This window comes from Oryctolagus cuniculus, chromosome 1 (genome assembly GCF_051225735.1).
Source record: "Oryctolagus cuniculus isolate XC-2025 breed Fujian yellow rabbit chromosome 1, ASM5122573v1, whole genome shotgun sequence".
NCBI lineage: Eukaryota > Metazoa > Chordata > Mammalia > Lagomorpha > Leporidae > Oryctolagus > Oryctolagus cuniculus.
In genome coordinates, this window is record NC_142867.1 from 85,066,645 (window position 1) to 85,080,324 (window position 13,680).

General features: G+C 42.3%; 1 protein-coding gene and 2 non-coding genes across 35 annotated transcripts in view; all 3 read left to right on the forward strand.

The window, feature by feature from the left end:
- CEP295 (centrosomal protein 295) overlaps positions 1 to 13,680 on the forward strand; it is a 58,122-nt gene that overhangs the window by 35,858 nt on the left and 8,584 nt on the right. For all 33 annotated transcript variants that reach the window (XR_016233571.1, XR_016233615.1, XM_089332426.1 and 30 more), the window contains 7 exons: positions 460 to 634; positions 1,117 to 1,260; positions 5,168 to 5,320; positions 10,163 to 10,263; positions 10,813 to 10,915; positions 11,359 to 11,412; positions 13,271 to 13,413. Coding sequence is in view for 31 of the 33 variants with exons in the window: in XM_089332426.1 (XP_089188552.1) it covers positions 460 to 634; positions 1,117 to 1,260; positions 5,168 to 5,320; positions 10,163 to 10,263; positions 10,813 to 10,915; positions 11,359 to 11,412; positions 13,271 to 13,413 (873 nt within the window). In the remaining 2 variants the exon portion in view is untranslated. The remainder of the gene's footprint in view (positions 1 to 459; positions 635 to 1,116; positions 1,261 to 5,167; positions 5,321 to 10,162; positions 10,264 to 10,812; positions 10,916 to 11,358; positions 11,413 to 13,270; positions 13,414 to 13,680) is intronic.
- LOC127485250 (small nucleolar RNA U2-19) lies at positions 10,382 to 10,462 on the forward strand. The gene has a single exon (XR_007912384.1). It is a non-coding gene; the product is annotated as a small nucleolar RNA U2-19 (small nucleolar RNA).
- LOC127485247 (small nucleolar RNA U2-30) lies at positions 10,656 to 10,725 on the forward strand. The gene has a single exon (XR_007912383.1). It is a non-coding gene; the product is annotated as a small nucleolar RNA U2-30 (small nucleolar RNA).

The following is a 13,680-nucleotide window of genomic DNA, read 5'->3' on the forward strand; positions in this document are numbered from 1 at the left end:
ACTTGAACCAGCACCCATATGGGATGCCAGTACTGCAGGTTGAGGCTTAACCTACTATTCCACAGTGCCAACCCCTACTTTTTTTTATTGAAAACAATATTCTATGAATCCTTTGATGTTCAAGAAAAGTTGAGTTTTTGAGATTGATCATTTGAAGGAAAAGCAATGGCAAATGAAAATGGGGGATCCTTGAGTATGATTGTTTGTTGAAAGAAAGATACAGGAGAGGCAAGATTTTAGGTTTAGCGTTATGAATTATTGCATTTTTTGATGGGAATATAACTTTTTCAGTATCTTATTTTTTCTTTTAGCTGTGGGTAGCATGGTAATAGTGCAGTTGGTAGAACTGTTTGGTTGAGGTTCTAAATTAAGAAGGAAGATATTAAAAAAAGGGAGATATAAACCTAATGAATTCTTCACATGATCCCTCAATTTGTCCTTATCTGTCCACTTTTTCAGACAAGTAATTCCACAGTTGAAAATGACTTAAAAATGCAGAAGTTGGGGCACTTCGGAGAGTGGCTTCCTCGTATCCAAGACCTTGCAAGCAATGATCAGGAAAATAGTCGTGTAGATAGGAGCAACTCTGATTATAATCAGCTGCTTTCAGAACATACTAGTGCCAAGCAAAGTGGTAAGATATTGCAATTTTATTTTATTTTTTGACTGGCAGAGTGGACAGTGAGAGAGAGAGAGAGAAAGGTCTTCCTTTACCGTTGGTTCACCCTCCAATGGCCACCGCGCGGCACGCTGTGGCCGGCGCACCGTGCTGATCTGAAGCTGGGAGCCGGGTACTTCTCCTGGTCTCCCATGGGGTGCAGGGCCTAAGCACTTGGGCCATCCTCCACTGCACTCCCGGGCCACAGCAGAGAGCTGGCCTGGAAGAGGGGCAACCGGGACAGAATCTGGCGCCCCGACCGGGACTAGAACCCGATGTGCCGGCACCGCAGGCGGAGGATTAGCCTATTGAGCCGCAGTGCCAGCCTGATATTGCAATTTATTATAATTATTCTGATTATTATTTGCTCTCATCCTCTGCAGTTTTTTTGTTTGCTTGTTTGTGGTGTGTTTGTTTTGTTTTGTTTTGTTTGCCTAACTTTGTCATTGACTTGATAGGTGAGCATTTGGACAAAGAGTTGGGTAGAAGATCCTCAAAGCCACCTGTAGCAAAAGTTAGATGTGGATTGGAGGTAAACCAACATGAACTTAGTGCTATACAAGAAGTAGAATCACCAGCAAGTGTTAGAACTTCTATACCAGGTAAACAGAGGGCTTGATAAAATATTTTAATAGTCTGCTAGTCTTCTAGATTTTTTTTGGCTGGGTTTATTTTATTTTATTTTATTTTTGTTAATGAAACATAGGCTTTGAATACTTATAATAGGAAAATATTGGTTTTACATATACAGTATTTAAAACTTGAGCTTAAGAAAATGTGGCTTTAAGTAACTAGTCTTTATTTCGTGTATGAATGACACCAATGTACTATATACAGCAGTTCTTCCATGTAGCATATTCTGACACACTTGTTCCCTATTATTTTTGATGTTTACTTCTAAACTTGCTATTTTAGGATGTAACCCAGTTTGTTTTTGTTTTCTTTTTTTCTCTTAATGACTTTTTGCTTTAATACCTTCAGTGCTGTTTTCCTGTATTTTTTATTTAAAAATTTCTAAAAATACTGGCTTTAAGTACAATTAAAATAGGTATATTTTTTCACTATTATTTCTACATCTGAGAACCTAGAAAAATTCTTCCCTATAAACTTTGTTAAGTGGTCCTGTTAGAATTTCTTAGTTATTTTTAGATTTCAAAGTTACCAAATAAATTTCCTGATCAAAATTTAACAAAACAAATCCTTTTGTAAAGGGAAACATAAGCTTTTTGTATAGAGAAGTGTAATGAAAACATTGTCTATTTTGGTCTTGAGTCATATGGTACTGTACTTTTGTTTCTGACTGAAAGAATAAGAAAGGTAGAGATTCACAGTGACGCCTAAGAATGAATTCCTTTGTGGCCAGTATCAGCGCATGTCAGGTTAAGCCGCTGCCACTGATGCTGATATCTTACGTTGGAGCACTAGTTGGGGTCCTGGGTGCTCTGCTTCCCATCCAGCTCCCTGCTAATGGCCCTGGGAAAGCAGCACAGTGATCTTGGTGATCAAATGCTTGAACCATTGCCACTCACATACAAGACTCAGATGAGTTCCTGGCTCCTAGCTCCTGGCTTCAGTTTGGTCCAACCCCAGTCTGTGGCTAGTTAGGGAGTGGACCAGTAAATGGAACATCTCTTTGTCTCCCTTTTTTTCTGTCATTCTGCCTTTCAGATAAATAAAAGAAAAAGAAACAGTCCCTTTCTTGCTTCCTCATGATGTCAGTGGAGCATGTGAAGATTTTATTTTACTAGGCTTTGGGAGCTTTTCTGTTTTGCAGTGTTTGACAAACCACAACTGTTTGGGAATTGATCATCAGAGATTTAGTAAATCATGATCATGTCTGAGATTGCAAAAATGTCATTTTGTCTAAAAGAGAAATAACTTTTTCCCTTTCCTCTACTTTTCTCTTTCAACTGTCTTTTTTAAGTGAATGTTATCCAGATGTCAAGCCTTGACCTTCCCTTGTCCATACTTAACCAAACCCAATGAGCCACCAGATCTGATCTCTACTTTGTGAACTCTGCTATCTGTCCCTTCTTTCCATTGCTCTATCACTCCATTATTCTGACTCTCATTTTTTTCCTGGATGGCTGCTACAGCTTGCAGTGTTTGCTGTTTCCAGTCCTGCTTGACTCTAGTCCATTTTCCCATGATATATTCAGCTAATCTCCCTCTCCTTTCTCCTGTTTAGAACTCTAAGGCAGTTTATTTTGTTGTTTGTTTTTTATTTGTTTGAAAGAAAGAAGTAAACAGAGACAAAGAGATTTCATTCCCCAAATGTCCACAGTGATTGGTTTGAGGGTCGGGAGTGGGGAAGCAAAACTGGTAGCCAGGATCTCAACCATGTCTCTCACATAGGAGACATCAGGCACTCCTGATGTGGGATTTGAGCATCCTAATCAGCATCTTAAATACTGGGCTAAATGCCCACCCCAGTGATTCTGATGATAGAGGGACTAACTCTAAGTCAAGGTCCCTACTTCACCTATCAAACCTGTAGGATCTTTTTTTTTTTTCTTTTTTAAACCTCAGTGGTTTCTCCACAAACTATTTTTTTTAAAGATTTATTTAGTTTTATGAAAGGCAGAGTTACAGAGAGGCAGAGAGGGAGGGATGGGGGGAGAGAGAGACTGTCTTCCATTCTCTGGTTCACTCCTCAAATGATTGCAACAGCGAGATCTGGGCCAATCCAAAGCTAGGAGCAGAAACCAGGAGCTTCTTCACGTGGGTACAGGGACCCAAAGAGTTGGGCCATCCTCCAGTCCTTTCCCAGGCCATAGCAGAGAGCTGGATTGGAAGTAGAGAAGCCGAGATTTGAACCGGTGCCCATATGGGATGCTGGCACTGTAGGCGGTTGCTTTACCAGCTACACCACAGTGCTGGCCCCCCTTTAGGATCTTATTCCTTCCTTCATGACCTGGCTTTGGTCTAGTAAACTCCTGAACTACCAAGTGTCCTTCTCATGTGCTCTTGGGAGCTCTCAAAAAGATAAATAATGCTAAAAGTTATAACATGAATAGCAGTTCTTCCTGTCCCTGCTCACCCCTTGATCTCATTCTACAGAGGCCATGATTTTTCAATTTATATAAGTGTGTCTTGTATTTATGTTCATAAATACAATGAATTAAAGCAGAAATTAAGCTAAATTATCATCATGGTGTTGTATAAACATTTTTCATGGCTATGACAATTAGTATATTGTGATTATATTTCCATTTTTTAAGAGTTACTTTCCTGTAGTGTCTCAAATTTTTTCATTGCTTAAAGTTTCTATAGAATGCCTGTTTTCCTAATACTTTTATTAAATACCTCTCAATATAATTTTCCATGGAGTTCACAGTAATTTCTCTGTGGAATAGTTTTTATTTGGAAGTTGGATGACCTTAACAAAGGTCATTTTTAACAAAGGTCTTACTTCTCTCAAGAGGTTAGGTTAAAAAAATTTTTTATGTACAAACATATACAGTATATCTATAGTAATTAAAATATCACAAGGGTAGAGGCAATGGGGGAGGAATCTAAAAAGGCCCCAAGGGGGTGATGATAAAAATGAAGTTGAGAAATATTCATCTCTTTTTTTTTTTTTTTTTTTTTTTTGACAGGCAGAGTGGATAGTGAGAGAGAGAGAGACAGAGAGAAAGGTCTTCCTTTTGCCGTTGGTTCACCCTCCAATGGCCGCCACGGCTGGCACGCTGCGGCCGGCGCACCGCGCTGATCCGAAGGCAAGAGCCAGGTGCTTCTCCTGGTCTCCCGTGGGGTGCAGGGCCCAAGCACTTGGGCCATCCTCCATTGCACTCCCGGGCCAGAGCAGAGAGCTGGCCTGGAGGAGGGGCAACCGGGAAAGAATCCGGCGCCCTGACCGGGACTTGAGCCGTGGCGCCAGCTGAGAAATATTCATCTCTATTGTTCTTTCAGGTTTTCTTCTCTCCTGTAGTTCATTTCTGTTTGTTCTGGTTTTGCTTTCTGGGCACATTTCTTATACTTGTTCTTACTTATCTTCTGAATTTTTATTTTGATTATCAAATTGTAGTTTCTATAGATTTGCTCTTTTTATCTGTGTTTCCCCTTTTTATAAAACCCTGCTATTCTTTCATGGCCGCAGAATAGTATTTATTTTTTTTTTAAGATGTGTTTTATTTATTTGAAAGAGTTACCAAGAGAGAGGTAGAGATGGAGCAAGCAAGAGAGGTCTTCCCTCCACTGGTTCACTCCCCAAATGGCTGCAGCTGCTGGAGCTGAGCTGATCTGAAGCCAGGAGCCAGGAGCTTCTTTCTGGTCTCCCAAACCAGTGCAGGGGCCCAAGGACTTGGGCCATCCTCCACTGTTTTCCCGGGGCACAGCAGAGAGCTGGACTGGAAGAGGAGCAACCGGGACTAGAACCCGGCGCCCATTACATAAAGTCTTACAGAGTTTAGATTTTTACCATAATCTAAATTGTCATTTTAGTTTTAGCTAGCTTTAGAAACTTAAGAGGGTATTTATCTAATTAATCTATTTTTTTTTTCATCCCAGGTAAACCTGACTTTTGTCAAGACAGAGACCCCATGAGGGTCTCAATAAGTAGAGAACAAAGTTTCCTTGGGAGCCCACTGGCCTGTGATCCACTTGTTTGTCTTCAGTCAGTTGCCCAGGACAGTGTCTGTGGTGATGAACATGACAAAGCAGGTGAGAAATAAGTAAATTAAAAGTGGAACTGTTGTGTACAAGGATATGTAGACAAAAGATACTTATTGTACAGTTACTTGCAGTAGTGAAAAGTGGTAAATAATGTCAGTGACTGTTGGTAATCAAATCATTATGATACACCCACATTGTGTTGTTCCATGTAGTTGTTATAAAGAAATGAAGAGAAGACATCTCTGTTCATGCATAGAAAATGTTGGTTCAGGTTTACTTTTGTTGGGAAATGGTTTTCTCTTTTTTTTTTTTTTTTTTAAAGATGTATTTATATTATTGGAAAGGCAGAGTTAGAGAGAGGCAGAGGCAGAGAGAGATCTTCCATCTGCTGGTTCACTCCCCAGATGGCCATTATGGCTGTAGCTGCGCCGATCTGAAGCCAGAAGCCAGGAGCTTCTTCCAGGTCCTGCACGTGGGTGCAGGTGCCCAAAGATTTGGACCATCTTCTACTACTTTCCCAGGCCATAGCAGAGAACTGGCTCGGAAGTGGAGTAGCTGGGACCCAAACTGGCACCCATATGGGATGCTGACACTGCAGGTGGCATCTTTACTCACTACTCCACAGTGCCAGCCCCTAAGATTTATTTATTTTACTTGAAAGACAATTAGTGAGAGAGAGAGAGATCAGTCTTCCATTGTGGATTAATTCCCCAATGACTGCAATGGCCAAAACTGGGCCAGGCTGAAGCCAGGAGCCAGGAACTCCATCTAGGTCTCCCATGTTGGTTGCAGGGACTGGAGTAGTTGAGCCATTTTCTGTTGCCTTCTCAGGCATAATGGCAGGGAGCTTCATCAGAAGTGAGGCAGTTGGGACTCGAACCAGCATTCATGTGGGGTGCTGGCATTTGTAGGCACCAGCTTAATCCACTGTACCACAATGCCAGCCCCTCACTTTCTATTTTAAATGTTCATGTATTGTAACCTTTGTTTAATGAGAGTCATGTATTATTTCTGTAAGAAAAAATTGAAGGAAGTGAAATTTATTGAGAAAATAAGGAATTTTGGTTTCAAATGTTGCATTCAATAAATACTTTAGGGTGGTGGCTGGCCCTGTGGCCCAGGAGGTTTAATACTCCGCCTGTGGTGCTGGCATCCCATAAGGACACCGGTTTGAGTCTCAGTTGCTCCTCTTCGGATCCAGCTCTCTGCTATGGCCTGGGAAGGCAGTGTAAGATGGCCCAAGTGCGTGGGCCCTTGCACCTGCATGGGAGACCCAGAAGAAGTTCCTAGCTCCTGGCTTTGGATCAGCTTAGCTCCAGCCATTGCTGCCATTTGGGGAGTGAACCAGCAGATGGAAGACCTTTCTGTCTGTCTCTCGCTCTTTCTCTTACTGTCTGTAACTCTACCTCTCAAGTAAATAAACAAAATCTTTTTAAAAATAATTAAATAAATACTTTAGGAAGTATATGAAGGTATGAGTTTTATGTTAATTGGCAGCGCAACAGATTTTGTGTTGAAGTCTATTTGTAACAATCCACATTTTTTTTTTTTTTCTTAAAGATTGATTAATTTATTTGGAAAGCAGAGTGACAGAAGAGGGAGAGATAGAAATAACTTCCATCCTCTGGTTCACTCCCAAAATGGTTGCAACAAACAAGGCTGGTCCAGGCCAAAGCCAGGAGCCAGGAACTCCATCTCGGTCCTCCATGTGGGTGGCAGGGTCCCATGTACTTGAACCATCTTTTCCTGCTCTTCCAGTTGTATTAGCAAAGAGTTAGATTGGAAGCAGAGCAGCTGAGACTTGAACTGGCATTCTGATATGGGATGCCAGAATCACAGGCAGGAGCTTAACATGCTGTGCCACAATGCAAGCCTGAATGATTCACATTTCCATTGAAATATAGTACCATTAAATATTGTATTAGGCCAGTGCCACAGCTCAATAGGCTAATCCTCCGCCTTGCAGCGCTGGCACACCAGGTTCTAGTCCCAGTCAGTGCGCCGGATTCTGTCCTGGTTGCTCCTCTTCCTGTCCAGCTCTCTGCTGTGGCCTGGGAGTGCAGTGGAGGATGGCCCAAGTGCTTGGGCCCTGCACCCGCATGGGAGACCAGGAGAAGCACCTGCCTCCCGGCTTCGGATCAGTGCGGCGCGCCAGCTGCGGTGCGCCAGCTGCAGCGGCCATTGGAGGGTGAACCAACGGCAAAGGGAGACCCTTCTCTCTGTCTCTCTTTCTCACTGTCCACTCTGCCTGTCAAAAATTAAATAAATAAATATATATATATATATATATATATATATATAGTATTTAAAAATTCTGGAGGTGGAAGTTGGCTATTAGTTAAGATACCCACATCCCACATTAGAGTACCTGAGTTAATACATGACTCCTACATTCTGCTAAATGCCAGCCTTGGGAGGCAGCAATGATGGCTCAAGCAGTTGGGTGCCCACCACCCACGTGGAAGACCTGGATTGAGATGCCAGTTCTCAACTTCCACCCAGTCCTGCCCAGCCCTGACTGCTAGGGGCTTTTGGAGAGTGAAACAGTGATTAGGAACTCCTTTGTCTCTCTCTCTCTGCTTTTTTTTTTTTTTTTTTAATATTTATTTTATTTAATTGAAAGAGTTACAGACAGAGGTAGAGACAGAGAGAGAGGTCTTCCATCCGCTGGTTCACTCCCCAGATGGCCGCAATGGCCTGAGCTGCACCAATCTGAAGCCAGGAGCCAGGAGCTTCTTCCGGGTCTCCCATGTGGGTGCAGGGACCCAAGCACTTGGGCCATCCTCCACTGCTTTCCCAGGCCATAGCAGAGAGCTGGACAGGAAGAGGAGCAACCGGCACTAGAACCGGTGCCCATATGGGATGCTGGAGCTTCAGGCCAGGGCTTTAACCTGCTGCGCCACAGCGCCTGTCCCTCTCACTCTGCTTCTTAAAGAAATACAAAGTGAATTCTGTCTGTGGTACTCTAAATGAGCTGCTTTTATGTTTATTGTGAGTATTTGGAAAACAGTTATAAGAAAATCTTTAAATCAATTAATCTCTCCACCCAAAGACAACAAATGTTAATTTTCTTCCTTTTGAATTTATACATACATTTAACAAGCTTTTGCTTGCTGACCCTACAAAACATAGTTCTAGTACTACTTTAGTAATTGTAAGATACCTTTTTTTTTTTTGACAGGCGGCAGAGTTAGTGAGAGAGAGAGACAGAGAGAAAAGCTTTCCTTTTCCGTTGGTTTTTGGTTCACCCCCCAAATGGCCGCTACAGCCGGCGCACTGCGCCAATCCAAAGCCAGAAGCCAGATGCTTCCTCCTGGTCTCCCATGCAGGTGCAGGGCCCAGGCACTTGGGCCATCCTCCACTGCCCTCCTGGGCCACAGCAGAGAGCTGGACTGGAAGAGGAGCAACCGGGACAGAATCCGGCGCCCCAACCGGGACTAGAACCCCGGGGTGCCGGCGCCACAAGGCGGAGGATTAGCCTCTTGAGCCGCGGCACCAGGCCGGTCCTAATATTATTTCAGGGAGATAAAATAACTCTGCTCAATGAAAAGCTAATTAAAAGGTATCTTACTGGCCGGCGCCGTGGCTCACTTGGCTAATCCTCCGCCTGTGGCACCAGAACAGAATCCACCACCCCAACCAGGACTAGAACCCGGTGCGCCGGTGCCACAGGTGGAGGATTAGCCAAGTGAGCCACGGCGCCAGCCTGTAAGATACCTTTTCATTAGCTCACATTTTTTAACCAGATTTCCTTTTAACTGTCATGTATATTCAGATAATTGATATCTTAGTTGTATTTATAGTTTGATAGAATGAAGAGATGAGAGATCTGTTTTTGCTGATTTTGTCATCTGCTTTTCAAATTGTAAATTGAAATAACTGACATAATTTTTGGTACTTAAAATATTTGACATTTCCAAATAAAAACATTTTTTTAGATTTTGCCAATGGATACTTGTCTTTCCTTTTTATTCTACCTGTGTCTTCTAGCTAAAGACTTAAAACATTTCAAAGTTCAGGGGTTTGGTACCAGTTATAGTTGGGAAGGATGCACACCTAGAACAACCATAAGGCATTTCCATTAAGAGGGTATCAGACAGGACTTAGTACAGTTGCCCCTCTGTGTGTGTAGAGCCAACCAACTATGAAGCAAAAATCTTGTTTTTATCATGATTCCCTAAACAATATGATACAAAAACTATTTACCTAGCATGTACACTGTAGTAGGCATTATTTAAGCACTCTAGAGATGATTCAAGGCATACAGGAGGATATGCATAGGTTATATGCAAAGCCTATGCTGTTTCATGTAAGGGACTTGACATCCTCGGACTTCAGTATCCACAGAGGGTCTTGAAACCAATCCCCCACAGATACCAAAAGACAACTGTATGTGGTTTCTGCTTGTATTAGGTGATTGGGAGCGGGTTCAAAGAAACAGGGCTTTGCTGTGTAGTACTGGGTATTGTCAGGAAGCAGGGGTAACTCAATTGAGTACCTAAAAATTTTTATCTAGGTGGTGGGAGGACTGGAATAGGTGAAGCAGCAGCAGTCACTCACGTTAACAAGGATAAGGGGATGCTTGGTCGTTTTTGTGGCTTGGGTAATATTCATGGTTTTCTCCATGTTCCGGCATAGCTACAAGAGGTCTTACTTTCGTCCTTGTGCGTTGTGATCATGGAGTAGCTTTATCTGCTATTGGCACTCCGCCAGGTATTCAACGGAATGCCAAGGCCTTGCTGATAGTGCCAGGTTAGTCCCTGACCCTCAGAGCCTGGTTTCTATTATAGAAAGGTCTTGTTTTCTGAATACTTCTCCATCCCCTTCCTCCACATTATGCTGGTTCTCAGCACCTCACACTTTGAGTTTTAACTCCATAATCTTTTTTAGTTCAGGTCAAGGAGTCCGAGGTAGAGAATCATGCAGTATTGAGTTTTGCTGTGGAAGAAGAGTATCCCCGTTTGGGTCTAATCGTAAAGCCAGATGATAAGGTTAGTAATGTCTTGTTGTATGCTAAGTTTTCAGAGCTGTTTGGTTTCATATTTTCTTTTGCTTGGCTTGCTGAAATTTTAAAGTCTGTGTTCTCTGAGATCTGCTCATACCAAGGTGGATCAATGATGAAAATAGCCAAATCTGAGCATCAGAAGACCTTCTAGTCTTACCTGATGCATGATCTCCATTGTTCTGAGAAGCAAAACTATCATTATTTAAAACAATATGAGCGTTACAACTGGGGTTTGTGTGTGTGTATGTGTGTGTGTGTATGTATGTATGCATGTGTCTATAAAGATGGCAGTGGATAACTGAGGACTAGATGGATGAAATGTGTGTGTGTGTGTGTGTGTGAGTGTGAAAGAGATGGACAGAGAGGCTAATCTTTTCTGAGCAATGATGAAAAGGTTTTACAACTGACCTTTATAACTATGAGGTTTTCTACACTTGACCTGAGCTCAGAATTGATAACTGCTGAGATTGGTAATTTGAAATTTCTATAGACATTAGTTGCTACATTGTAGTCTAACAACACCTTAATTTTTTAGGCTGAAACACAAGCGATTTCTCCTGAGCCAATATCCTCAGAAACTGTTTCTACTGGGAGCTTTTTGAGTTATGAAAACATAGACTTGAACCTAACAGATCCAGGTAATAACAGCAGAGTATAGGAGACAATTGAAAGACTAACACTATTTGAATTGCCACACAGTGGAGGCAGGAAGCACTGCTTTTTTCCTAATTCATTTGGAGTGAGGGCTTAAGGGAGGGGAGTTGTACTATTTCTTTACATCTCCAAAGTGAAGTAGTATTGATGCCTCATGAAATATTGGACAGTCTAGTATTCAGAACATGATTGGAAGCCACAGAGATGTTCTGTGTGTTCCCAGCAGCACTCTGAGTAGTATTCATAAATGCTACTTTTTCCCATTCAGTGGAAATCAACAGGAGCAAATTTCTCAGTTGTACTGTCTCTTAACAAATATTTACTGTCATGCCTTTCTAACAAAATATGTCTCTAAGGAAATACTATGCCATTGAAAAGACCGTAGTGTCAGTGTCAATTAAATATTTTTATTAAACTCAATTTTCAGAGCACATGGACTATAGGAAACAAGAGTCTACCACTGGTAAAGAAGAGAAAACAGGTATTTTAAGTTCTATACCTCCTTCAATGTAAGTCATTTCTCAGCAACAGAACCCTTCTGGCATTCATAAATCTAATGCCTATGATGGAAGAATTTACATCTGATCACACACACTTTCAGCAGATCATACACAAGTACATAAATGAAACAAATTTGATACCTAAAAAAACCTACTTGTGGAGTACAGTTATTTTAAAGAAATTATTTTATATAAATTGTTTATCTTTTTGATTTTCATCCTTTTTAATTTCAATTTTTATTTCATTTATTTGAGATAAATAGAGCTCCAATATGCTGGTTCACTTGGAACAGCTGTGGCTGAGCAAGGTTAAAACCAGGACCCAGGAACTCAGTCCAGGTCTCCCATGTGGGTGGCAGGGCCCCAAGTACTTGGACCATTATCTGTTGCCTTCCCAGGAGCATTAGCAGGAAGCTGGATTGGAAGTGAAAGAGCCAAGACTCCAATCAGCAGTCTGAAATAAATGGGCTGCATTCCATCTAGTATCTTCCACTAGGCCAAACAACTGCCCTCATTTTTAGATTTAAGTTGTTACTTGTTTGAGCTTCTTCTTTTTTTTTTTTTTTTTTTTTAAGATTTCTTTATTTACTTGAGAGGCAGAGAGAGAGAGAGAGAGAGGTCTTCCATCTGCTGGTTCACCCCCCAAATGGCTGCAACAGCCAGAGCTGGGTTATCTGAAGCCAGGAGCTTCCTCTGAGTCTCCCATGTGCGTGGAGGGGCCCAAGCACTTGGGCCATCTCCTACTGCTTTCCCAGGCTATCAGCAGGGAGCTGGATCAGGAGTGCTGCAGCCGGAACTCAGCGGGTGCCCATATAGGATGCTGGCACCACAGGCAGATGCTTAACCTACAACACCATAGTGTGGACCCTGAGCTTTATGTTTTTATGGCAGCACAGTTACACTACAGAAAATATTGAGGCCACTTAAGGAGAAAGGGGTTCTGGAACCAACTGATGTAAGAAGGATACCTGGAGGAAATTAATTAGCAAATACCATTGCAAAGTTAGCCATCACAGCTGAGACAGTACAGTGGTCAGAAATCAGACCGCCAGCACCGCGGCTCACTAGGCTAATCCTCCACCTAGCAGCGCCGGCACACCGGGTTCTAGTCCTGGTCGGGGCGCCGGATTCTTTCCCGGTCGCCCCTCTTCCAGTCCAGCTCTCTGCTGTGGCCCGGGAAGGCAGTGGAGGATGGCCCAAGTGCTTGGGCCCTGCACCCATGGGAGACCAGGAGAAACACCTGGCTCCTGCCTTCGGATCGGTGCGGTGCGCCGGCCGTGGCGGCCATTGGAGGGTGAACCAACGGCAAAGGAAGACCTTTCTCTCTGTCTCTCTCTCTCACTGTCCACTCTGCCTGTCAAAAAACAAAAACAAACAAACAAAAAGAAATCAGACCATTCAAGTCAGTTTGACCATTTCCTACCGGTGAAACCATTGTCCAGCTATCTTCCATAAAAGGAATGTTGGAGATTATAATGCGCTTAAAGTATAGCAAACTTCCCTCCTTTCTTTCTTCTTCTTTTAAATATTGATCCTGAAATAAACTAAGTAAAAACAACAAAGCAATGATCACCTGGCCTGTTTTTCCTAATTAACCTCTTTAAGGCTTTGGAACTGGTAGAAGTACAAGTTTATGTTTGTCAAAAAGCTTTAGTCACTATCTTGTTTTGTACCTTGGAAATGATCTTAATAAAAGTAAATCTGAAAGCATTTGCTGATTTAAATGTAAGTAATTTTTGTTGCATTGGCATTATCTTAAATAGTTTTATGCATGTAAAACATTTTTTCCTTCTGTAGGCTTGATTTTAAAATAAATTTTTCTTTTCCTTAAAATTCCAGCAGTTGACCTTGACTTTCCAGAATTGGAACACATTTTTCCACATTTGCATCGTCAACTGTTTAGACCCTTAGAACCACATCCAGATTTTGGTTTGTCACCATCATCCTCCGGGATTTCTCAAGACAACAGAGACTTTTACCAGGTATAGTAAAATAGATGTTCCATTGCAGTAAGTATCCAAAAATAGCTTTAGAATATTTTTATTTTTTATTTTTGACAGGCAGAGTTAGAGAGAGAGAGAAAGGTCTTCCTTCCATTGGTTCACTCCCCTAATGGCCGCCACTGCCGACGCTGCTCCGATCCGAAGCCAGGAGCTGGATGCTTCCTCCTGGTCTCCCATGTGGATGCAGGGGCCCAAGCACTTGGGCCATCCTCCACTGCCCTCTCAGGCCACAGCAGAGAGCTGGAC